General features: G+C 39.6%; 1 protein-coding gene across 6 annotated transcripts in view; it reads right to left on the reverse strand.

Annotated features, from left to right (window-relative positions):
- The window catches only part of SYTL2 (synaptotagmin like 2), a 52074-nt gene that overhangs the window by 27432 nt on the left and 6051 nt on the right, over positions 1-18591 (reverse strand). For all 6 annotated transcript variants that reach the window (XM_085065910.1, XM_085065928.1, XM_085065899.1 and 3 more), the window contains exons 3-5: positions 10644-11075; positions 2474-2622; positions 267-402 (exon numbers count right to left, since the gene is read on the reverse strand). In XM_085065910.1, the coding sequence (XP_084922036.1) occupies positions 267-402; positions 2474-2622; positions 10644-10744 (386 nt within the window). In that variant the 5' untranslated portion in view covers positions 10745-11075. The remainder of the gene's footprint in view (positions 1-266; positions 403-2473; positions 2623-10643; positions 11076-18591) is intronic.

Here is an 18591-nt window from a genome sequence, read left to right on the forward strand (position 1 = left end):
GAACATGTGTGGGACATTGCATACTTGATTGTCAATTTTTTCTGAAAAAGGCAAGCTGAAGATTGTTAATTGTTCTATATTCAAAAGCAGAACAATGCATGACTGTGTGCCTTTCACATGCACAGATTTCCTGGACAATTCTGAGGGAACATTTGGTGACCTTTGAAATAAGAGATAAGTACAATATTTTGGGTGGAACTTACAGCTCACAAGTTTCACTAGTTCATATATAACACATTCTAAGAGTGATTAAACAGACAGCTTACGTTGAACTAGTTTTCAGTTCTTCTTCTTCTTGATGTTCCACAATGCCACGTAGATCTGGTGACACAAAGACTTCTTTATTAACATTGTTCACCCAGCTGATCTTTGCTTTGCTCGTTTTGTTCTGAGCCACTTCAGCTAAAACATGAAAAAAGAATATAGATTTTTTTTCCCACATGTTCATACAGGAATTCTTAGGAAAGAAGTACAAGTACTTGCATTTGGTCCTATAGCTACTGCTATAGTCCACTATACTTGAATTGTTTTTTGAAGCAGAGCTGGTGCCTTCTGAAGAAGACCTTTTTAATGCTACTAGAAACACCAAATACTATTCTGAATATTTCACTCTGCCACTGCAGATATATCTGGTTTAGACCTTAAAGAGATCCTAAATGGAGGAGTTTTCTCCAAGAACCCTGGTAAGGACTGATCTTAGTTCTTGCAGTTAGGCAAATATTGAAAGTTCATCCTCAGTGTCCTGAGGAAGAAAAAACTACTAAAGCAGAGGAAACTGAAAATATGCTGGAATTCAGTTATTCCAGTCAATTATGCCCTTCCTAAGCAGTAAACTGGAAGTTGGTCATAACTCATTTAAGCAGGTGGCTAATCCTTTATGGACAGAATTACCACAAGTTTAAAAGGTAATATAAAAATCCAAACAAACAAAAAGCCCCACCTCACTCAGCAAATGCAAATACACTTGCATTTCTTTATAGGGTGGGACAGAATCCTATTCTGATAATCCCTTTTAGAGTAAAAACATTACATTATTTCCTCTACTGCTTTTTCCACTTCACCAATAGTTAAGAAGTGAAAAATTTCTTAGTGTGCAAAAATAAACAAGATTTTTATTTGCACTTTCGCTATCTATAACTGCAAGCAAAAATATCTTGCCATCTCATGAGTCATTAAAACCAAACAATTGCACATAGTTCTGAATGTACCAATATGTCCTTTTGTTTAAGTAATAAGATGGGGATTGATTAACCTCCCTTTAAGATAATATGGCTTTTAGTAACTTCTTTTAAGCTACATATTACTGTGAAATGTAGCTAGAATTTTACAGCTGATTTTCATAACCTTCAAGCTCAAAACCAGCCAAAATGACCAACACACCACACTAACCACCTACCTATGGGTTTTTTTCTGTGCTCTTTTGTTTCAAGCCTTTTCTTGTTAACTTATAAACTCAAAGCAGTAACCTCGAACTGACTAAACTGACATTATTCAAACTCATCTCTGAAAATACAGAAATTGAGAAGGTGTAATGTTACAGGGTTAAATAGAGGAAAACGAGGCTAACTTGCAGTTGCAAAACCTATAGAAAGCAACAAACTGTAGTCCAGCCACAGTATGGAAAGAAGTACCTTGCTTTACCAGCATGTAGCAAAATCCCTTGACAGAACTTAAAAAACTAAATAGTACAAACACCAGTACAATCTCCTAAGTATAATGTAAGTCTTGCCCTTCTGAATCCAAAGGACTTCGTAAGATTAGAGGAGGTTAAGAGAGGATACAAAGAATGACAAAATTGACCAGGACTGATCAAAAAGTCAGATGATGAGAGATTTATAATAGGTGTCTATAAATCCTGGATACTATATTATATATGTTTCTGTGAATACAATTGACTGCTCACTCTCTCCCTCTGAGGGATAAAGTTAATGATGACCAAGACACCCACCATGACAGGGTGGTGTATTTAAATGATGGGTGCATTTAAAGCTCACATGGATACAGGATGCCAGTTACAGCTGCTAGAGCTTTTGGCACATGTATTTCCTTTAGTTATAACCGCTATCTCTAGCTTGTGACGCCTGCCATTAAGCCTCAAATGCCTCAAACCAAGGATTCAAAATCTTGGAAATTCAGGCTAAAGAGCAGTTTCCTCGACCTTGAATTCTTTGCATGTTCCTAAATAACTCACAGGGCCTCAGAAAAGGAAATGAAAATGCGTCCAGGAGTGCAGAGAGCTTTTAATCCTACATATAAACACAAGCCAGTCCCATCTGTTAGCAGTCACCAGTCTTTCAAATACAGCATTGCGGGAGAAGAAAGCTTACACTGTAAATTACATGGGAATTCTCTTTTTTGCATCACTTTCCACTTGTAGAGACACCAGTATTCTTGAATTTCACAGACAACATTGTCTGAGGTTAGCAAAGGAAGAGCCAGCCTTTCCAAAATAAAGTACAAACCAAATGCTTACCAATCGTGGCAGGCTTCCTGCGCATGGAAGCTCTGATAATATCTGCTCCATGTATCCTATCTCTGTGCCTCTTCGACTTGGCCTCATAAAACCACTGCCCACTCATATTCTTCAGCTGAACACGATCTTTGATTTTTTCTGGCAAATGCCTGAGGAAAAGAAAAATGAGTAAATGAGATATAAACATACTTCATGTACTTACCGATGTGAACAAAAAGTCAGATGTTTTTGGTTGCTTGTTCTTTGTTTTGAGGGTTGTGTTTTGTTTGTTGTGTTTCTTTAACGCTGTCTCAGCAAGCTATTTCCATCTTCTCACCTGTTACTCTCCTTATTTAATTATGAAGGATGACAACAAGCTGGAAAGGGAAGTGCCTCAGTCTTGTTACTTCAACCTGTGCTCTGAGGGCAACTCTTTAAACACGCGAATACATGGCCTGGAGACTAACCTGCAGATCACAGAAGTTACCACACAGATTTTAGAGAGCACTTAAACAAAAAAAAGTCAAGTCATGTTTCATCTTCCTTCTCCATTTCCTTCAGCAAAATAAGCTAACAACAGAGACCAAAGGAGAAATCAAACCAGATCCATTTACTGAGAGTTGAAGGCAAAGCATAGTCTACATTTCCATGGAATGGTGCTGTCTTTTACAAGACTGATGGACAATCAGGAATGGGTTGGGAGTTACCTTTAAAGATCATCTAGCCCAATCCCAAGGATGTTCACAAGAGTAAGACATTTCTCATGGCTATAGGGACAGAACTTCTGATGCAAATCAAGTAACTCTGATGCCAACCCTTTTATTACAGGTTGCAGATTTGACTGTCAAGTACAGACAGTCATTCACAGCAGAGAAAGGACACAGAGCTAGTCCCAATACTCACAGCAAGGCAGACCATTCTCATCTGTCAATCAACTTCTCCTTCATCTTTGTATGGCCAGATATGAAAAGCCTTATTTGAATGAATCAGATATATTAGAATTTGAATACCTAAAACTTCATTTTGAAAATACTGTCAAAAATCAGTCACTCCTAGATGAGCCTCAAATCTACTACATACAGTTTAGGCTGCCAGATGTTGAGGTCACCGTTGGCATTTTTAATGCCAAGATTCAACAGTCCATAGCATTACTGGGCCATTGACTTTTTCTCCCTGCCTCCATGCTTGTCTAAGGGCCAAAATATGCACTTTTCATAAGCAGGTGTTCTAAGCTGAAGCAGGAACACAGCAGTAGCTTCCCTTTGTCCTCCAGCAAACATATTACTCAGTTTAAAAATGCAGCCAGCAGGAAGAGTGGAAATGTAGAACACAAATTTTTTTTTACACAGATGACTGCTTCTCCCTTTCACCTTTCACAGTGTTGTCTTCTCAGAAGTGATGCCCCTTAGGGCTAGGGACTGGCTTTTCAGCTATTTGTACAGCCTGCAGGGTAGCAGAGCACTGACCTCAGCAAGTGCTCCGGGGCAGGATGACAACATATGCCAAGGGAGGTTCTCTAGTGCTAGGGTACTGAGTCACAGGACAAGTATTCAATGTCCTCACCCTTTTTACCCCAGACACTGCTCACCCTTCTCCCCTTTGTATTTAGCCACTGAAACTGGGGTGTGGTCAGAAACATTTACAAGTCAGCTCAGAGTAGAGGAAGCTCAGCTGGGCTGTGGAAGGGGACGGGATGATGCCCTCTCAGCTGTTGCAGCCTGCTTACCTGCCTGCAGGACTCTCAGATCTGTGGCCAGTCAACAACCAGACAGACGCATGGATTTGTCATAGCTGTAGACTCTTTAAATGTCACCCATGGCCAATGCAGTGCCCATTTTGTCTGGAACTGAATGCCAAGCACTTTGCTCCCACCTCTGCTTGCTGCCTGTGAGAGTTAGTGTACCTCAACTCCACCAGTTCAACACACCTTCTAGATTTCAGGAGATAATTATGCTTGCTAACAAATGTATAAATGTGCTCTCAATTTACACAGCACTTCCTTTACAAATGACCTGTCTGGCTGACAGCATTTGTATGGTGAGAACTAACAGGTGCTCACAGCAGCTGACTTACAACAGACTTTTGCCTTCTCACCTTGGAGTAAGCTTGGCTTACTCATCTTTTCAAGAGAGGTGTTTGGCCTCTCAGTCCCTTTTTTTTTTTTTTGAGGAATTAAGAGCAACGTAAGTATTAAAGCTATTCCCAGGCATTCCTGAGCCACTAATAAAGAAACATATTTCCATTATCAGAAAGACAATCCTAGGTCTTGACAAAAAAAACCAAAAACAAACAAACAAAAAAAAAACCTCTTAAGCATTCTGTGTTTACCAACACACCATAGACTTGTAACTTGTTTTTGCAACAAATGGGAATTTTTACACTATTACTGGACTTCTCAAGCTTTGCTAGGAGGAGGCCTTCGCAGTAATATCAAACTGCCTGAACTATTGGGGGCCTGTTTCACTGCTAAGAATTAGATCTAGATTGTGGTTTACCTTGAAAGGAACTGTGGAGAATCAGACTGCAGCCATGGTTTTCCACAGCTATGTCTGCCTCCCAGCATACCACAACAGGACTAGAAGCCAACAGCTGATTCTCTGCCAGCTCCCCAGTTAACAGAGGCTGACCAAGTTGTCATTAAATTTTTCTCTTGGTGATCAAAGAACTAGTAGGCATCCTGATTAAGATTCAGATTGCAGGCCCAACTGCCAAGTTTGCAATTAGGAGAAAATGCAGCAAGAGCTTTATGTATGATGCAAGTATGTATTCTGGGGTCCCTCAGTGCTCTCTTAAAATGCCAGTCAGCCTGTGCTGCAGTTTTTCAAGGGGCAACAGCCTAAAGTTATAATTAAGCTGCTGCCCATTTCTCCTATAGAAACATTAAACTCAAGAAAGTAAAGGTACAACATTAAAAGGAATTTTAAAAGAGGGTTTTGGACTGCATAAGATTGGGTTCCTATTTAATATAATGTTTCCACTATGCTAAGGTGAAACATTTTATTGAAAGATGGAAAATTTGTCATCTCCCCATGGGCAGTAAATACATGCAGATTGCACTGAACAGGAATACAGAGCAACTGTCCACCACTCTGCAGGCAAACAGAAAATCTTTGCATGGATTAATTGGGTTGTTCCCCTCCACCTCTGGAACATCTGATAATGAGCCAAATCACATGGTATCACTGTAAGGCAGGAAATCTGCTCTGATATAATCAGTCCCTGTCAACCTTCTTATCACCAAATCCAGAATGATTTATCTTATGCTTTGTGGGCTACTGTAATAGGTCATTGCTTGTTAGAGCAAAGAAGTAACAACTCATCCCTGTTTTTGAAACAAGGCTCTCTAGCAATACATACCTGTATCTAAAATTGTTCAGCTACACCTCCTCAGTGTCTCACTTCCCTCCCCTGCACCTGTCTTATTCATAGTTTGCACTACAAGTCACCACAGAATTTGCAAGATGTGACAATTGACATCTTAATACCTTATTTGATTGCCTTATATCCCAACTGACAGCTTAAGCTGAGCTTTTCAGACAGGAGAATCTGTGTGGTGCCAGCACATTCTGGAACTCCTCGTGATGAATGAAGGAGGATTTAGATCAATGTCTGTGTTTGCCTCAAAGACAGATTCATTATCGTCTCACACATAGTACCCCAAATATACGGGAAAAGCACCCAAGTGTCCAACAGCAAAATAAAGGTTTTACAAATCCTGATACCACCACACCTTGTCTACAAAATAGTGTCTAAAACCTCCCTTCTGTGAATGAAATATCAAATAAGTGGAGAAGTTGAGCGAGAATTTTGATGAATTAATCTCAATTATGCTTCCTGCAAATGTAACAACAAATCCCAAACCAACAAAAAGACAAAGGATTTAGGTTCTAGGTCACTTTCTGAACACAGACAAGTCAAATCTTTTGTAGTATCACTCATACAAGAACAGGAATAAAATTATATTAGACCAGGCAGTGTAAGAGCCAGCCTTGTTGATTAGGCTATTTATTTCTTCTTTGAGAGTGGGAACAACTACAAAAAGTTTACTAGACAAAGCAGTAATTGCTTAAACATTCCACCTCATATGAGTATGCCTCTTTATTCTGCAAATATCTAGATAAGGTAAAGGAAAAAATCTGTTCTGATATTTGTTAGATAACTACACCCAAAATATTTGTAGTAGGCAGTCCCAAATTGCAATAGTCACAGTATTGACTGCTACTAGTAGACAAATTAGCAATCAGTACTGTGAAAAAAAGGTATCAACTCATTTCTCAGTGTAGTCCAATGCCAAATCTGTTACCAAGACCAGTAAGTAAGGTCTCCTCCTTAACCCCAGTCATCTCATCAGATCAAGATGAAAACAATCTTGCTTTTCTTACTGGCATTTTACAAGGTGGGCTGAGACTGTCCTCCCCAATGTCAGTTAGCTTTGTTAAAAAGGATAAATAATGGCATGTACATTTTGCTAGACAATAAAATTGCTTCACTTCCTGGATGACCACTGTATTTGGAAAATCACATGTGGTGCTAAGCAGTGTCCCTAAGGGGGAATTGATCCAGAAGACATGAGCTTATCCTTTTCTGCTGCAACAGGTACACTAAGAACCTCCTTGCCTCTGTTAAGCACACCCTCAAAACTGTTTCATCTAACAAAAAAAATATTTTATAAAGATTTAAAGATTTTTTTAAAGATTTTAAGCATGTATTCTGCTGTCAATTATTTTCACATTACAGTGGTAAGTCTATTTACCCCAATGCCAATATTAAGCTCATCCCAATACCTTTAATATATCCCATCTTACGAAAGAGATCCTTCTGACAGTCAACAATATAAAGAAAACTGCCTTGAAAAGTAACTGGAGAGGATATCTGTTAAAAACAGCCACAGCCATAATAACATTTACAATAGGATTTCAACAGCCACACAGCCCTAGCAGAATCAGAGCCCTGAAGCTTTCTCTCTTTTTGCAACGCCACGCCGATGAAAGTATCAAAGGGGCTTGGCACACAGCAGTCCCCACCCACCACACAAACAAATCCACATCAGAATTTCCCCTATCATTAACCTCCTTCGGTTTACACAGGGAGCAAACAACCCCAAGCACAGCCCACAAGAGCACTGCTGAGAGGTTCTGCTGGGAAGGGCTGATAGCCACAGCAGGGAACCCTGTCACAAAGGTGACCACAACAGCTTTCTGTCTTAGACACGCTGGTGCCAGGGGCCAGCTACTCAAACCACAGAAGAGTCACCCAACCACACTCCACAGCTTCACAGACAGATGTATTTCTGCTCACATTACTGTCTCCAGAAATGGCTTAAAGTTAAGTTAATTCTGACCTATGCATCTGTAAAAGGAGCTAGGGGTTATGTTGAAGCTACTGTCAGGAAATTCAGTTATGTACTTAGCCCACTCATTTGTTCAGAGCTGGAGCAGGGCATATCAGATTCCTGGACAGGAATGATGACAACAAAACCAAAATAAGTCAGTAATATGCTGAAAAACAACTTCTAGTCTTGACAAGCTGTTGCCTGACTCTCATTTTATGCCTTTGCCCCATCCCCAGCAACACTGCCATTCAGTGACCTGGTGCAGCTCCTAGGGTAAGGAAGCAAAGAGAGGCATCTTCCTGCACTAGAAATAAAAAAGCATACAATGTCTTTTGCTTTCCTTGCATCACAATGAAAAGCAAAAGGCAATCTTGTCATCTGAGATTTCTTCATCACCCTTTTGCCAATGAGAACATCAATATCCTCTTTCCTTTGAGACAAACCTCAGCAGAGGTGAAAGGGGAAGCAGGCATGCTGTTCCCAAAGCTATGCTGTACCTAAAACTAATCATGCTGATCCAGGCCAACACAAAAGGAGCCACAAGATGGGGAAACACCTATTACAACCCTCAACAAACCAAGAATGAAAGCAGACTGCCTTAATGAGGCTGCATGGGCCAGCCTAATCAGTGCACTTTTATTAGATTAGCAATACTAGGAGCTGTTAGCAGGGAAGGGACTCTATCAGGTGATTTGTAAAATTCCACTAGGAAGTTGCTCAAAGAGGATTTTGTCATGTTACCAATTTGTCCACGCTCCAAGAACATGGCACAGATTATTAGAACACCCTTCCAACCTCAGAATTTCTTCTGGACAGTTAAAAAAAAAAAACATATTAAAAGACTTCCATTATATACACATACAAACAAGCACTTTGTCAGGGCCTGATGTTTGTATGATGACAGTTGGTCCCAGCTCTTGGAATCTTCCAGCTGTGCAAGGCTACAGAATCCAACCTAAAAAATTATATCTCTGGCCAAGGAGATGCAGTTCAAGTAGTGTTTTCATATATAAGACATAAAAAGCAAGCTCCCTGTGCCAAAATTAAGCAGAAAAATCCATTTCATATGTAAGCTTCCAGCTTCTCAGAAGTTATAATATTTAGAAACAGAAGAGATGTTTTATTGTGGCAGCAAACATGCTGATTACAGGCTGCTACAACCTGCAGTCTCTTGCATTTTCCACCACACCCTCTTGAACTAGAATTATAAATGGCAAATGTAAAGCTACACGGACAAAAATACTTGCTGACAGTCCTTTCAGACCACTACTGAGAGTGGCTTTTTTGAATTTCTGTTCCAAGGGTTCTTTTCCCCAGATGCTGTTTTCAAGCTCACATCTACAATTACTTACCCTAAACATTTTCAGACCCAGCACTGATGCAACATTCCAAGACTAAAACCAGTTTTTTTCTACCTACAGTAAATAAAATGCTTATTCTGTTACAGAAGTCATTTTACTGCTTTTTGAAATACAAGACAAAACTGTGTGGTGAAAATATTTACTCAGGCTGCATTAAGATGGGGGAAGGAATTTGGAACACTGCCTGTAATGATTTTGCCCTCAGCAAAGCAAATGCCTTCAGAGGGAAAGTCTTTTTAACAAGGAGAAGCTAGTGGTTTACACTTTACTGCTTTTAAAAGAAGGAAGAGGAATAACTCAACAAAATGCTGACCACATGCAGACCGAAGAAGCTCAAGGCTGCACAAGCATACTCAGCAAATGGAATGCTGCTCTTAGGCAAGTGGCAGGCTGCCTTTTCCTTTGTTGGATATAGGGTATGCCTACACAGAGAATATTTGCCAAAAGTCTTTCTCAGCAGCAAAGAAGCAGAGATGCATCACGGTTGGAGTAATTTCAAAACATTTAAATTGGAAATACATTATGTCATGAAGAACATCACAAGAAGAGAGAATCTTAGAGAAGATTACTAAATCAGAGAAAATCCCTACTTCACTGAGGCATGTAAATTTTTTTTCTGTTATAGCACTCAGTTTTCAGCACCTGAGGCTCCATTGTTCATTATTTGTCCACATATTATTTTGTGTACCTTGTAATGGATAATTTCCTTTCACATTAAAAAAAACCCCAATGACTACCAAAATCCTCACTCTTGAGCAGATAGTTCTCTGTATCAGCTAAAGCAGCTGTTTAACTGCTATTTATACCTGTGTAGATAGATGCTTTCTCAGAGCCAGCTGGGCAACATTGCTTTCCATGCATGCATTTCTGGTCATGGCAGTTACCCTAATAGGAGCTCCAGTAAAACCTCCCAGCATATAACACACTTCAGAAAAACAACATATTGCTTCAGCTGTGACACCATAAAGAAATCAAGGAGTGATTTTCTGCTTAATTCCCAGAATTGTAAGTACAGCTGTTGGCAGTAGGGCACAGTGTTGGTACCTCTTCTGGACTGCAGATCCAATATGTTGCAGCTCCAGATATTTTAGGTATAACTTCAGCATTCAGACATATTTGCTGACTGCACCCATACTTTTGGTTTGTTGAGGGTGCTCATACTCCTTTTAAACCAAATCCCCCACTTATTATGCATTAGTCCAGTCTGCAGTGGTTTTGACACTTGCAAACTGAATCCTCTTCTGAGGAAACCAAGGCAGATGTATACCCAGGCAGATGTGTACAGGGTGCTCCTGGCCCCTTACGGTATTTCAAGGGTCCTAAACAATTTTAGTCAGCAATGAATCATTTGTGTGGTAGAGGCATTTCATCCAGAAAATATAGTAAATCTAGTCCAGAGTAGAAAAACACATACTGAGGAATATGGGGCCCTCAGAAACAACTGTTTTAATCTACTCCCAAGTAACTCAGTATAGGAACCGTGTAGATCTTCCCTTACCTGACTCTCTCTTCTTCAGCTTTTTTAAGCTCTGCATCCCGTTGCAGCACCTTCATTATTGCCTCTTGTTCCTCCTCTGTTAGGAAGCTTAGGTCAATCATCTTGTTCTGTTTGTAGGGCTGGTAAAGTGTCTAGGAAGATCTGTGATCCTGCTGAGGACAGTCTTGAGCCTGCTTTAAAGCTACAGAAGTCTTTTTCAGCAGGCACTGACAAAGCTGGACCAGGTTACAGTCAGTGGTTTGAAGAGTCCCAAACGGTGCTTTCTTGCAGTACAGTATATAGGTGTTTCCCTAGATGAGAGGCTTCTGGGAAAGTGTTGCATTCCTGCTTGCTATCATGATAATGTCTTAGTTTGTCCTCTCAGCTCTGCTTCCTGAAGTAACACTTCATTGACCCAGCATATCCAGTGTTTGAGAACAAACAAAACATTCCCTAAAAAAGAGACAAGGAAGAACAAGTTGCAGTATCAGGGATCAGGGAAGTAGGTTATATATGCATTTTTAATTAAAAGAAACAAGTTTTTCAGTGTGATTAAATGACTTTATGAAGTTCAAATGGTCACTTCAAGTCAAACCTGTTTTACAGGCCTCTAAAACAAGGTGGCCATGCAAATATATTCCTCCCCAATATGACAACTCACACCCTAAAACACAGAATCAAGTGTCATATAATTGGTACAATTGTATTATATAAGTGTATTTTAAATTGTCCTTGAAGTTAGCAGAACAATTTGGAGGAAAGGGGAGATAAAACCCACCGAAAGTAAGTAAAGAGCACTTATCAAAAAGATTTAAAATAAAAGGAAGAAAAAAAGGGCCAAATCACTGTCCTACAGACCATATGGGATAAATATGAAATAATTTATACATAATCATGTTGAGATGTGGAATTACAAGTCATGTGGTAACATGAACCTCACTGCTTTATACAAGCCAAACTGCACTTACAAGTAGTAATTTGAAATACTGTTTTGTCTCTGTTTTATAAGCTGTGGTTTCAGAGGACTATCCACTTACAAGGCAATTCCAACTGTCAAAGACAAAAACCTCTTCTTCAAAAAAAACCCTCAAAGGAATAGAGGGGGTGGCATGGTGGGGGGAGTGAGTTATGTCTGCAATAGGGTATCTTAGTGCCTCAGGAATACAGAGATGTGTATGTCAAAGCTTGAGAAAAAATAAATCAATGGCTTGAATTTAATGCTCAGAAACATGCCTAGTGCCAAACCTGGTGAGAGACAAACAGAAGCAGATGTTACTGGGCATGTGTCTGTACTAGGCAGCTCCATCACAGCCCTTCAGGGTTGTGGGTGTTTTCCTTTGGCCCTTGCAGACTGACACTGTAGTGTGGCTGACAGGACACTGACCTCATATCCATCTAACAAGCACTACAATCGTGCAATGAGACATTGTGTTTGCTCCCCTGGCCACAAGAGTTCAACCAGGCCATTAAAACAAGATATTGACACTGGCAGTAGTCAAGGGGAAACTTCATTCTGAAAAGAACAGCATTTCTTAGAGATTTGGAAGGCATCTGCAGCCACATTGCTGGTTATCCCTCCAACAACTCCAATGCCCAACCACTGTCTGCATGTTTTCGTTTCGCTGCCATATTTTTCTCCATGATTCTCATTGTGATTTTGTTCCATGAAGTTGATACAACAGTATCTCAAACAACCTGCTATCTGTAACTTCCTTTGCATTTAGAAAATTGTAGTTTTATAATCAGGCAAAAGTGAAAAGTGCTTACTATAGAGCTACCAACAAATATAACAATCCTAAATTTGTTGAGTATTTACAACAGTATTCCTTCAGCTTAGGAACAGGTATGGATATCAGTTTCAACTGGTCACATGGAAACTTTCCACACCAGCTGACACAACAAGCAGCATCCACACTGCTAATCCAAAGCCCTGGATGCTAGTTGAATGGCAAGTGCACAGCCAACAGGCACAGGAGCTCATGTTGCAACTACAAACCCTGGACAGCTGTGAACTGGAATGTTCAAAGATTTTGCTTGTTTTTGGGCAAGTTCCTTGCCCAAGATCAGTCAAGTCTGCAAGAAGGGTGTTGCAGGGGATCATATATTACCATGTCTTTGGTCTTTAGGTTTAAAGAAGACTGAGGAAAGATGTCCTATATTGTCTTATTATATTCATTTTAAAATCTAAAAAATATAGTTGGACAGCATTTACAAAACAAGCTGCAGACTTCACTGATGCCTCTCAGTACTCAAATCAATGAAACTAGTGGAAACTAGAACTTCAGTCCTCCCCATCTGAACAACAGTTTGCAAGAGCACATCCAAACAGGCTGTGAGAGCTCACAGCAAGCAGCACTGCTTCTAAGTTTCACAGATACCATTGTTCTGTAGAGCAGTTTCTTCAGCTAGGGTTGCACCCCCACTTTGTTTTCAACCAGAGGTGAGATACCAAGATACCACCCACCCTGGCAGGCTCTTCACCCATGATTCCACAGTTCTTCATAAACAAGAAAACCTCTTTCTGTGTGTGTGGTGCATGGCCAATCTCATGAGATTAGCTGATACAAGTTACTGCAAGACTGGCTTTCTGCAAAAGATTATCAGCACTGATTCCAAGCACAGATGGTAAAGACTGCTGGCTTAGAGTATAGCATCTGCTATAAAACCTAAAGTAAATTTTAAAATTAAACAAAAAAAAAAAAAAGTCTTCCTCCTCTTCAAGTCACACACTACCACCACCCCAACCTCACTTCTTTTGATTTCTCTTGACTCTTTTTCCTCTTAAAAAGCCCTATAGTTGCCAGGAAGAGCTCAGAGGTTTCAACGGTTTCCTTGGTGCCACCACAATTTCTATGGTAAGTTTTTCTTTGCCAGGAAAGCTTTCAGACCCAAGTTTCAAATAAGACTGAAAGATTCTTATCAAACTGATTAAATCAGGGAAATCAATACCATATTGACTGACTTCTGAAGAAGGGTTCTCATATGGTATGGACCAATACTTGTAAGTCATGGCATATTTGGCATGACTCTTTTCTGAAACCTTAAATACAGGTAAAATCTCACCAAAAAAATCTTCCCTTTTGTGAAAGACTCCCTGTCATAAACAGGAATTTGAAATTATGTTTTATGCAACTCATGCATGAAATCTTCTATGTTTTGGCAATAAACAAAACAGAAAGACAACTCAAAATATAGCTTTCCCTACACACACTCTTAAGCTTCTCATGGTTTCCCAGTGGTTTAGGCCAGGCACTCATCCAGAAATTTTATCTTGTAAAATTTCTCAGAATCTCTCAGCCAGCTGTACATCTCAATTGCTTTAAGCCAGGTTTCACATTTTTCTAAAACAGGAACCATGAAAGAAAGACAACTTTGTCTACAAACTCATTTACCCTACAGAGAGTTCTGTTGACCCCTGCACACCACTTTCTCCCAAATCACAAAAGGGGAATGTTAATTTAAATACTGCATTCCAAACACTACGGCATATTTCATTGAGAGCTACTACATTAATAGCTTAGATTTCAAAGTTTTTACTCATTGTATACCTATGGGATGCAATGAAGGAGGGGAGGCAAGGAAAAGGTCGGAGTAATTTGCCTTGGCTGACACTGAATTTACCAACAGGATCAGAAAACAAATAGCAAAACCCCAGAGTTAACTGTTCCATTCAAACCAACAAGATTTCCTTTTGAATGCAGAAACCTCATAATGTCCTAATTTAACACTGCAAAACTATTTTTCAAGTGCTCCTTGTACAGTAGACCTAAGCTGCTAAAGCTTTGATCCTGAGAATCTGTCTTGCAGCCAATGCCTTCTAACAAGAGGAAGAAGGTGACAGCCAATCCTACACTTCTGGCTGCTTCACACACCTCTTTGTGCCAACTCCTTCAGCTGAACAACTACCCTGCAGGCCTGGCTGATCAGGGACTGCTATCTCTACACACCTTCAACCCAGAAAGCATTCATTTACAAGTAACCTACTGGCTCTTAAAACTGAGAGGGTTTGGGTTTATGTGTTTGAAAGCTACACAGTTTTCTAAATATATTTCTCCATTGCTACAACATATCAGCACTAGCAACTAGGATGAGTTGGAAGTCCACACATAAGGCAACAGGAAGCTGAGGAAGACAGATAAATGCAATTGTGTAATACAATAATTTGCATCTGCAGAGGAACTCATTCTCAGCAGTAACTAAGTTTGGTGTACACCCATTCTCAGGAAATAATAAACCTTTATTTTGAAGCAGGGGAAACCAAGAAGAATACTAAGAGCAATAAAAACCTTGGAGAACTGGCCCCTATAGCCCTGGGAAGTCACATTAGGCAGTAACAGTATCTCTGACTACAAGCTCCACAAGCAACAGTTTTGCAACAAAAACAAACAAATCAATCTCCTGAATAACTTTCATTCTCCAGTGATATTTAAGCAGTATAGTCACAGGTAACTCAGCACCAGCCTAGGCTTAGAGAATATAATTTTTCTGTAAATACATGAGGCAAATCCCATGAAGGCAGAACAGCTAATTAAGCTGAACGCCAATGTTGGCACAAGCACAAATGGTCAGGAACATATTTGCTCAGAAGATCAGAGGATTATGGATTTCAGTTTGAGCAGTGCAGAAAGAAAAGCTGTTAACTTTGAAGAGGGACTTAAGTCACCATTCACAGGAGTTTTAAAACTAGTTGCCTGAAAGAACTGCAGTTGCCAGGACAAGAACTTAAAACAAGCACAGGAAGGCCTGTTGTCATTTTCATTCTTGAAGAGGCAAAAAGGAAAAGATCACCCTGTAAGATATGCATATCTGTAGCCAATCCAGCTGCTCCTACAAGAGGTGTTATCAGAGTATTTCCAAAATTATAATAGCAGAGTATACGCAGCATATTGTATTTCCAACAGTCCCAGAGATTAATTTAGCGAACAGTGTTTGCTTACATGTATGTTTAGCCAGTGGGAGGTAGGGAAGTTCTTATCTAGCTAGTTGTGATGTGAAGAGTGTTGGTAGAACAAGGACCTTTGCAGAAGTGGGAGATATCTGTTTTAAGAGTCTTGCCTTGTTAATACAGCAATGCTTCATTTTATTACAATGATAAGCCTATTTTTTCTCCTGTACAGTATTTCTTACAACACGGTTAAGGGAAAGAATCTGCTTCTCTTCAATTACAGGACCAGATAACTGCTCTGAACAGCCACAACAGGAAAAAAATTAAAAGTTACACACAAGCTTTGGTCACACCTTACCCTTGCTCAACAGTATCAAAATGGTTCTTGTTTTTAACCTATAAAATAGTTGCAGTCTCAAGATACTTTCACTGATATCCTTATATAACGATGTTCAACCAGCTGAAACAGGAAGAAGTTCAGCTAGAGTAAAAAAAGCACTTGAGAAAAATTCTCTTTCTCCAGGAACATCTGATTTGCTGGTCCACATGACCCTGCCTATGATTTAATTTTATTCTTATTTGGTAAGACATTAAGACCTTCATCACTTTGACGACTATGAAGGCAATTTACTCTGAAGAAGAGTTAATAACAGAAAGAGGATAAAAGTTAACAACTGAATATTGGAACAGAAAAGAATAATTTGCTTTGGCTGTGGCCTAATCCCTCTAATCACATATGGCAGCTTGCCGTTTCTTTCACAGGGCTTGGATATTGGCAGCAGTGCCTAAGAATGTCAGTGTCCATACCTGTTATGGTACACAACCATGAGGCCAGAGGTATTAAGAGCATGTGGTCTCTGGAGAAAGAGGCTCATAAATTAAAGAGAAGCCTCAGAAAAACACACCTAAACATTCCTTTTTCCCATTACAGACTAACTGTAATGGTGATGCCATTTATTTCACATTGCAATAAGCATAAATCTACTAAAAATATATAATTTGAAGAATCTTCAAAATTACATAAATTCCACCAAGTTATTGATACTAACATCAGCATATTTTCAAATCTAGTTATATTTCCTTGCACATTGTACCATTGGTACTTGGCTGTGGTTTAATCCCAGTAGGCACATTGCTTGAATTAGTAACAGTTCGTTTGAAAGAACTTCATTCTTCTAGCTAATTCTTTTCATCAAGAATTACAAAACAAAGAATATCTTCTCAGCATAATGGACTTGAAATATAATAATGAAGGTGACTCAGTCCTCTAGATCTCTGAAGGCAGAGCACTGTCAGTTGTGTAACAATTTTTCTCATATCCCTTTAGAGAGCAGAAGTGTGAGGCTCACAGGACTCAAGCTTCCATTGCCACTTTCTTCATGTCAATATTGGCATTAAACTCAGACAGGGTCCAGTTTAAGGGGTTGTTTTTATATTTTGTTTGAAAATAGATTGAAGCAAAACACCAAAACCTTCAGAGAGACCAGAAGCACACTAATTTCTTGGTGGAAAGTATCTCCCGACCCTACATACAATTATCTGATACATTTCTGCATTTAATGTCTAGCTGTTTCTGAATGTTTTCCCAACATATTTACAAGATAGATTCAAATCTTAGCAAGGAAGTCGCACTAGAAACAGCCAAAACATTGCCCACCTCTCCCTTCCAAAAAAAAAAAAAAAAATCCCAGCAACAACCAACCCTGAAACTCATAATGCAAGTAACTGATTAATTTCTTAAGAAGGTTTTGTTAAGAAGCCAAGACCTTCCTTTCATTTTACAGGAAAGAAGTGCTTACCCTCTTCTCCTGGAGACTTGCCATCTTAAACATACAGATTCAGCATGGAAGATAACAATCAGAATGGGCCAACAGAACCTCCATTCCCTTCTCAAGAACTTTTATTGCTGAATGGAGAATGCACCTGTTATTTTTCTCATCTCCAGTGTCTCTTAGTGACAGTCTCATATAGCAAGGAGATGCCAAATCACCTTTTCTTCCATTGCCCCATTTAAAAAAAAAAAAAAAATTATGTATTCTAGTCTGGGGTTTGGCATTCCCTGCATTAGGCTAAGGAGCACTGCAGTGATGCAAGTCAAATAAAAACATCCGTAATGTACTAGGAATTCCTTAAAAAAATCAAAAAGGCTAAAGTAGGGGCCTTGAAAAGTTTAGATATTGGAAACTTCAGATGAAGTATCCTAGCTTTACTCTCCTTCCTTGCTCTGCAAGGATTACCTGTGTTTTAGCTAGGATTCTGTTCCAGAAACTGTACTATTGGAGAATGGAAGTGTGCAAAACAGTGTGACTAATTAACAAGTATTTCCTATCAATGGCTACTGGGAAATGACACACTTCCTGCACTTTGTTAAGATATTCTTTTCTATGTGAAAACTAAGAACTGAGATACAGTTTAGAGTCACTGGGTAGTTCTGACTCTTTGCTAGTGCAGACAATCCAACAAGAGGGCTTATTATGGGGTTAAAAGCACTGATGGGAAGAAAACCATGTTACAAATGGCAGACAAGGATTTGCATTCAAACAGTTAGAGTAATGCTAAATTGAGCTGACAGTAAGACAGTCTGTACAGCAGTTTCAGTCTTGAACACCAACTGGAAGACTGGAGCATAGTTTCTGAAGAAACCTTTTCAAAGTTTAGTTTCAAAGTCCATGCACATGACTTCTCAGATGACTTTTACCTCATTATGGAAATCCATTAGTCAGTATCTGTTGCATTAGTCAGTATCCCTGTGACTTTAAGAGTCCCACTCTTACTCCTCCTTTGAGTCAAGGTGGTGAGCTAGTTGAGGAAGGACAGCCACCATCACTGACAGACTGATTTTCCTTCATTATTTTTGTAAAACCAGGAACCTGTGGGTTAACAGGGTGCCCCTTTCATGTACCACATTGATCTGCTCTAAAGCACTGTCACAGCCAACTGCTCAGGTCACTGGTGGTAGCACAGTCTCTGCAGGACAGTGCACAAGACAGCTTTGTGGTCCATGTTTAGCATAAAATTGCCTAATCAAGACAGCAACATTTTACATCATCTTTGCTTTCCCTGAGAGAGGCCACCGATCTCAGC

Source organism: Lichenostomus cassidix, chromosome 1 (genome assembly GCF_008360975.1).
Source record: "Lichenostomus cassidix isolate B80296 chromosome 1, HeHo_3.0, whole genome shotgun sequence".
NCBI classification, from domain to species: Eukaryota; Metazoa; Chordata; class Aves; order Passeriformes; family Meliphagidae; genus Lichenostomus; species Lichenostomus cassidix.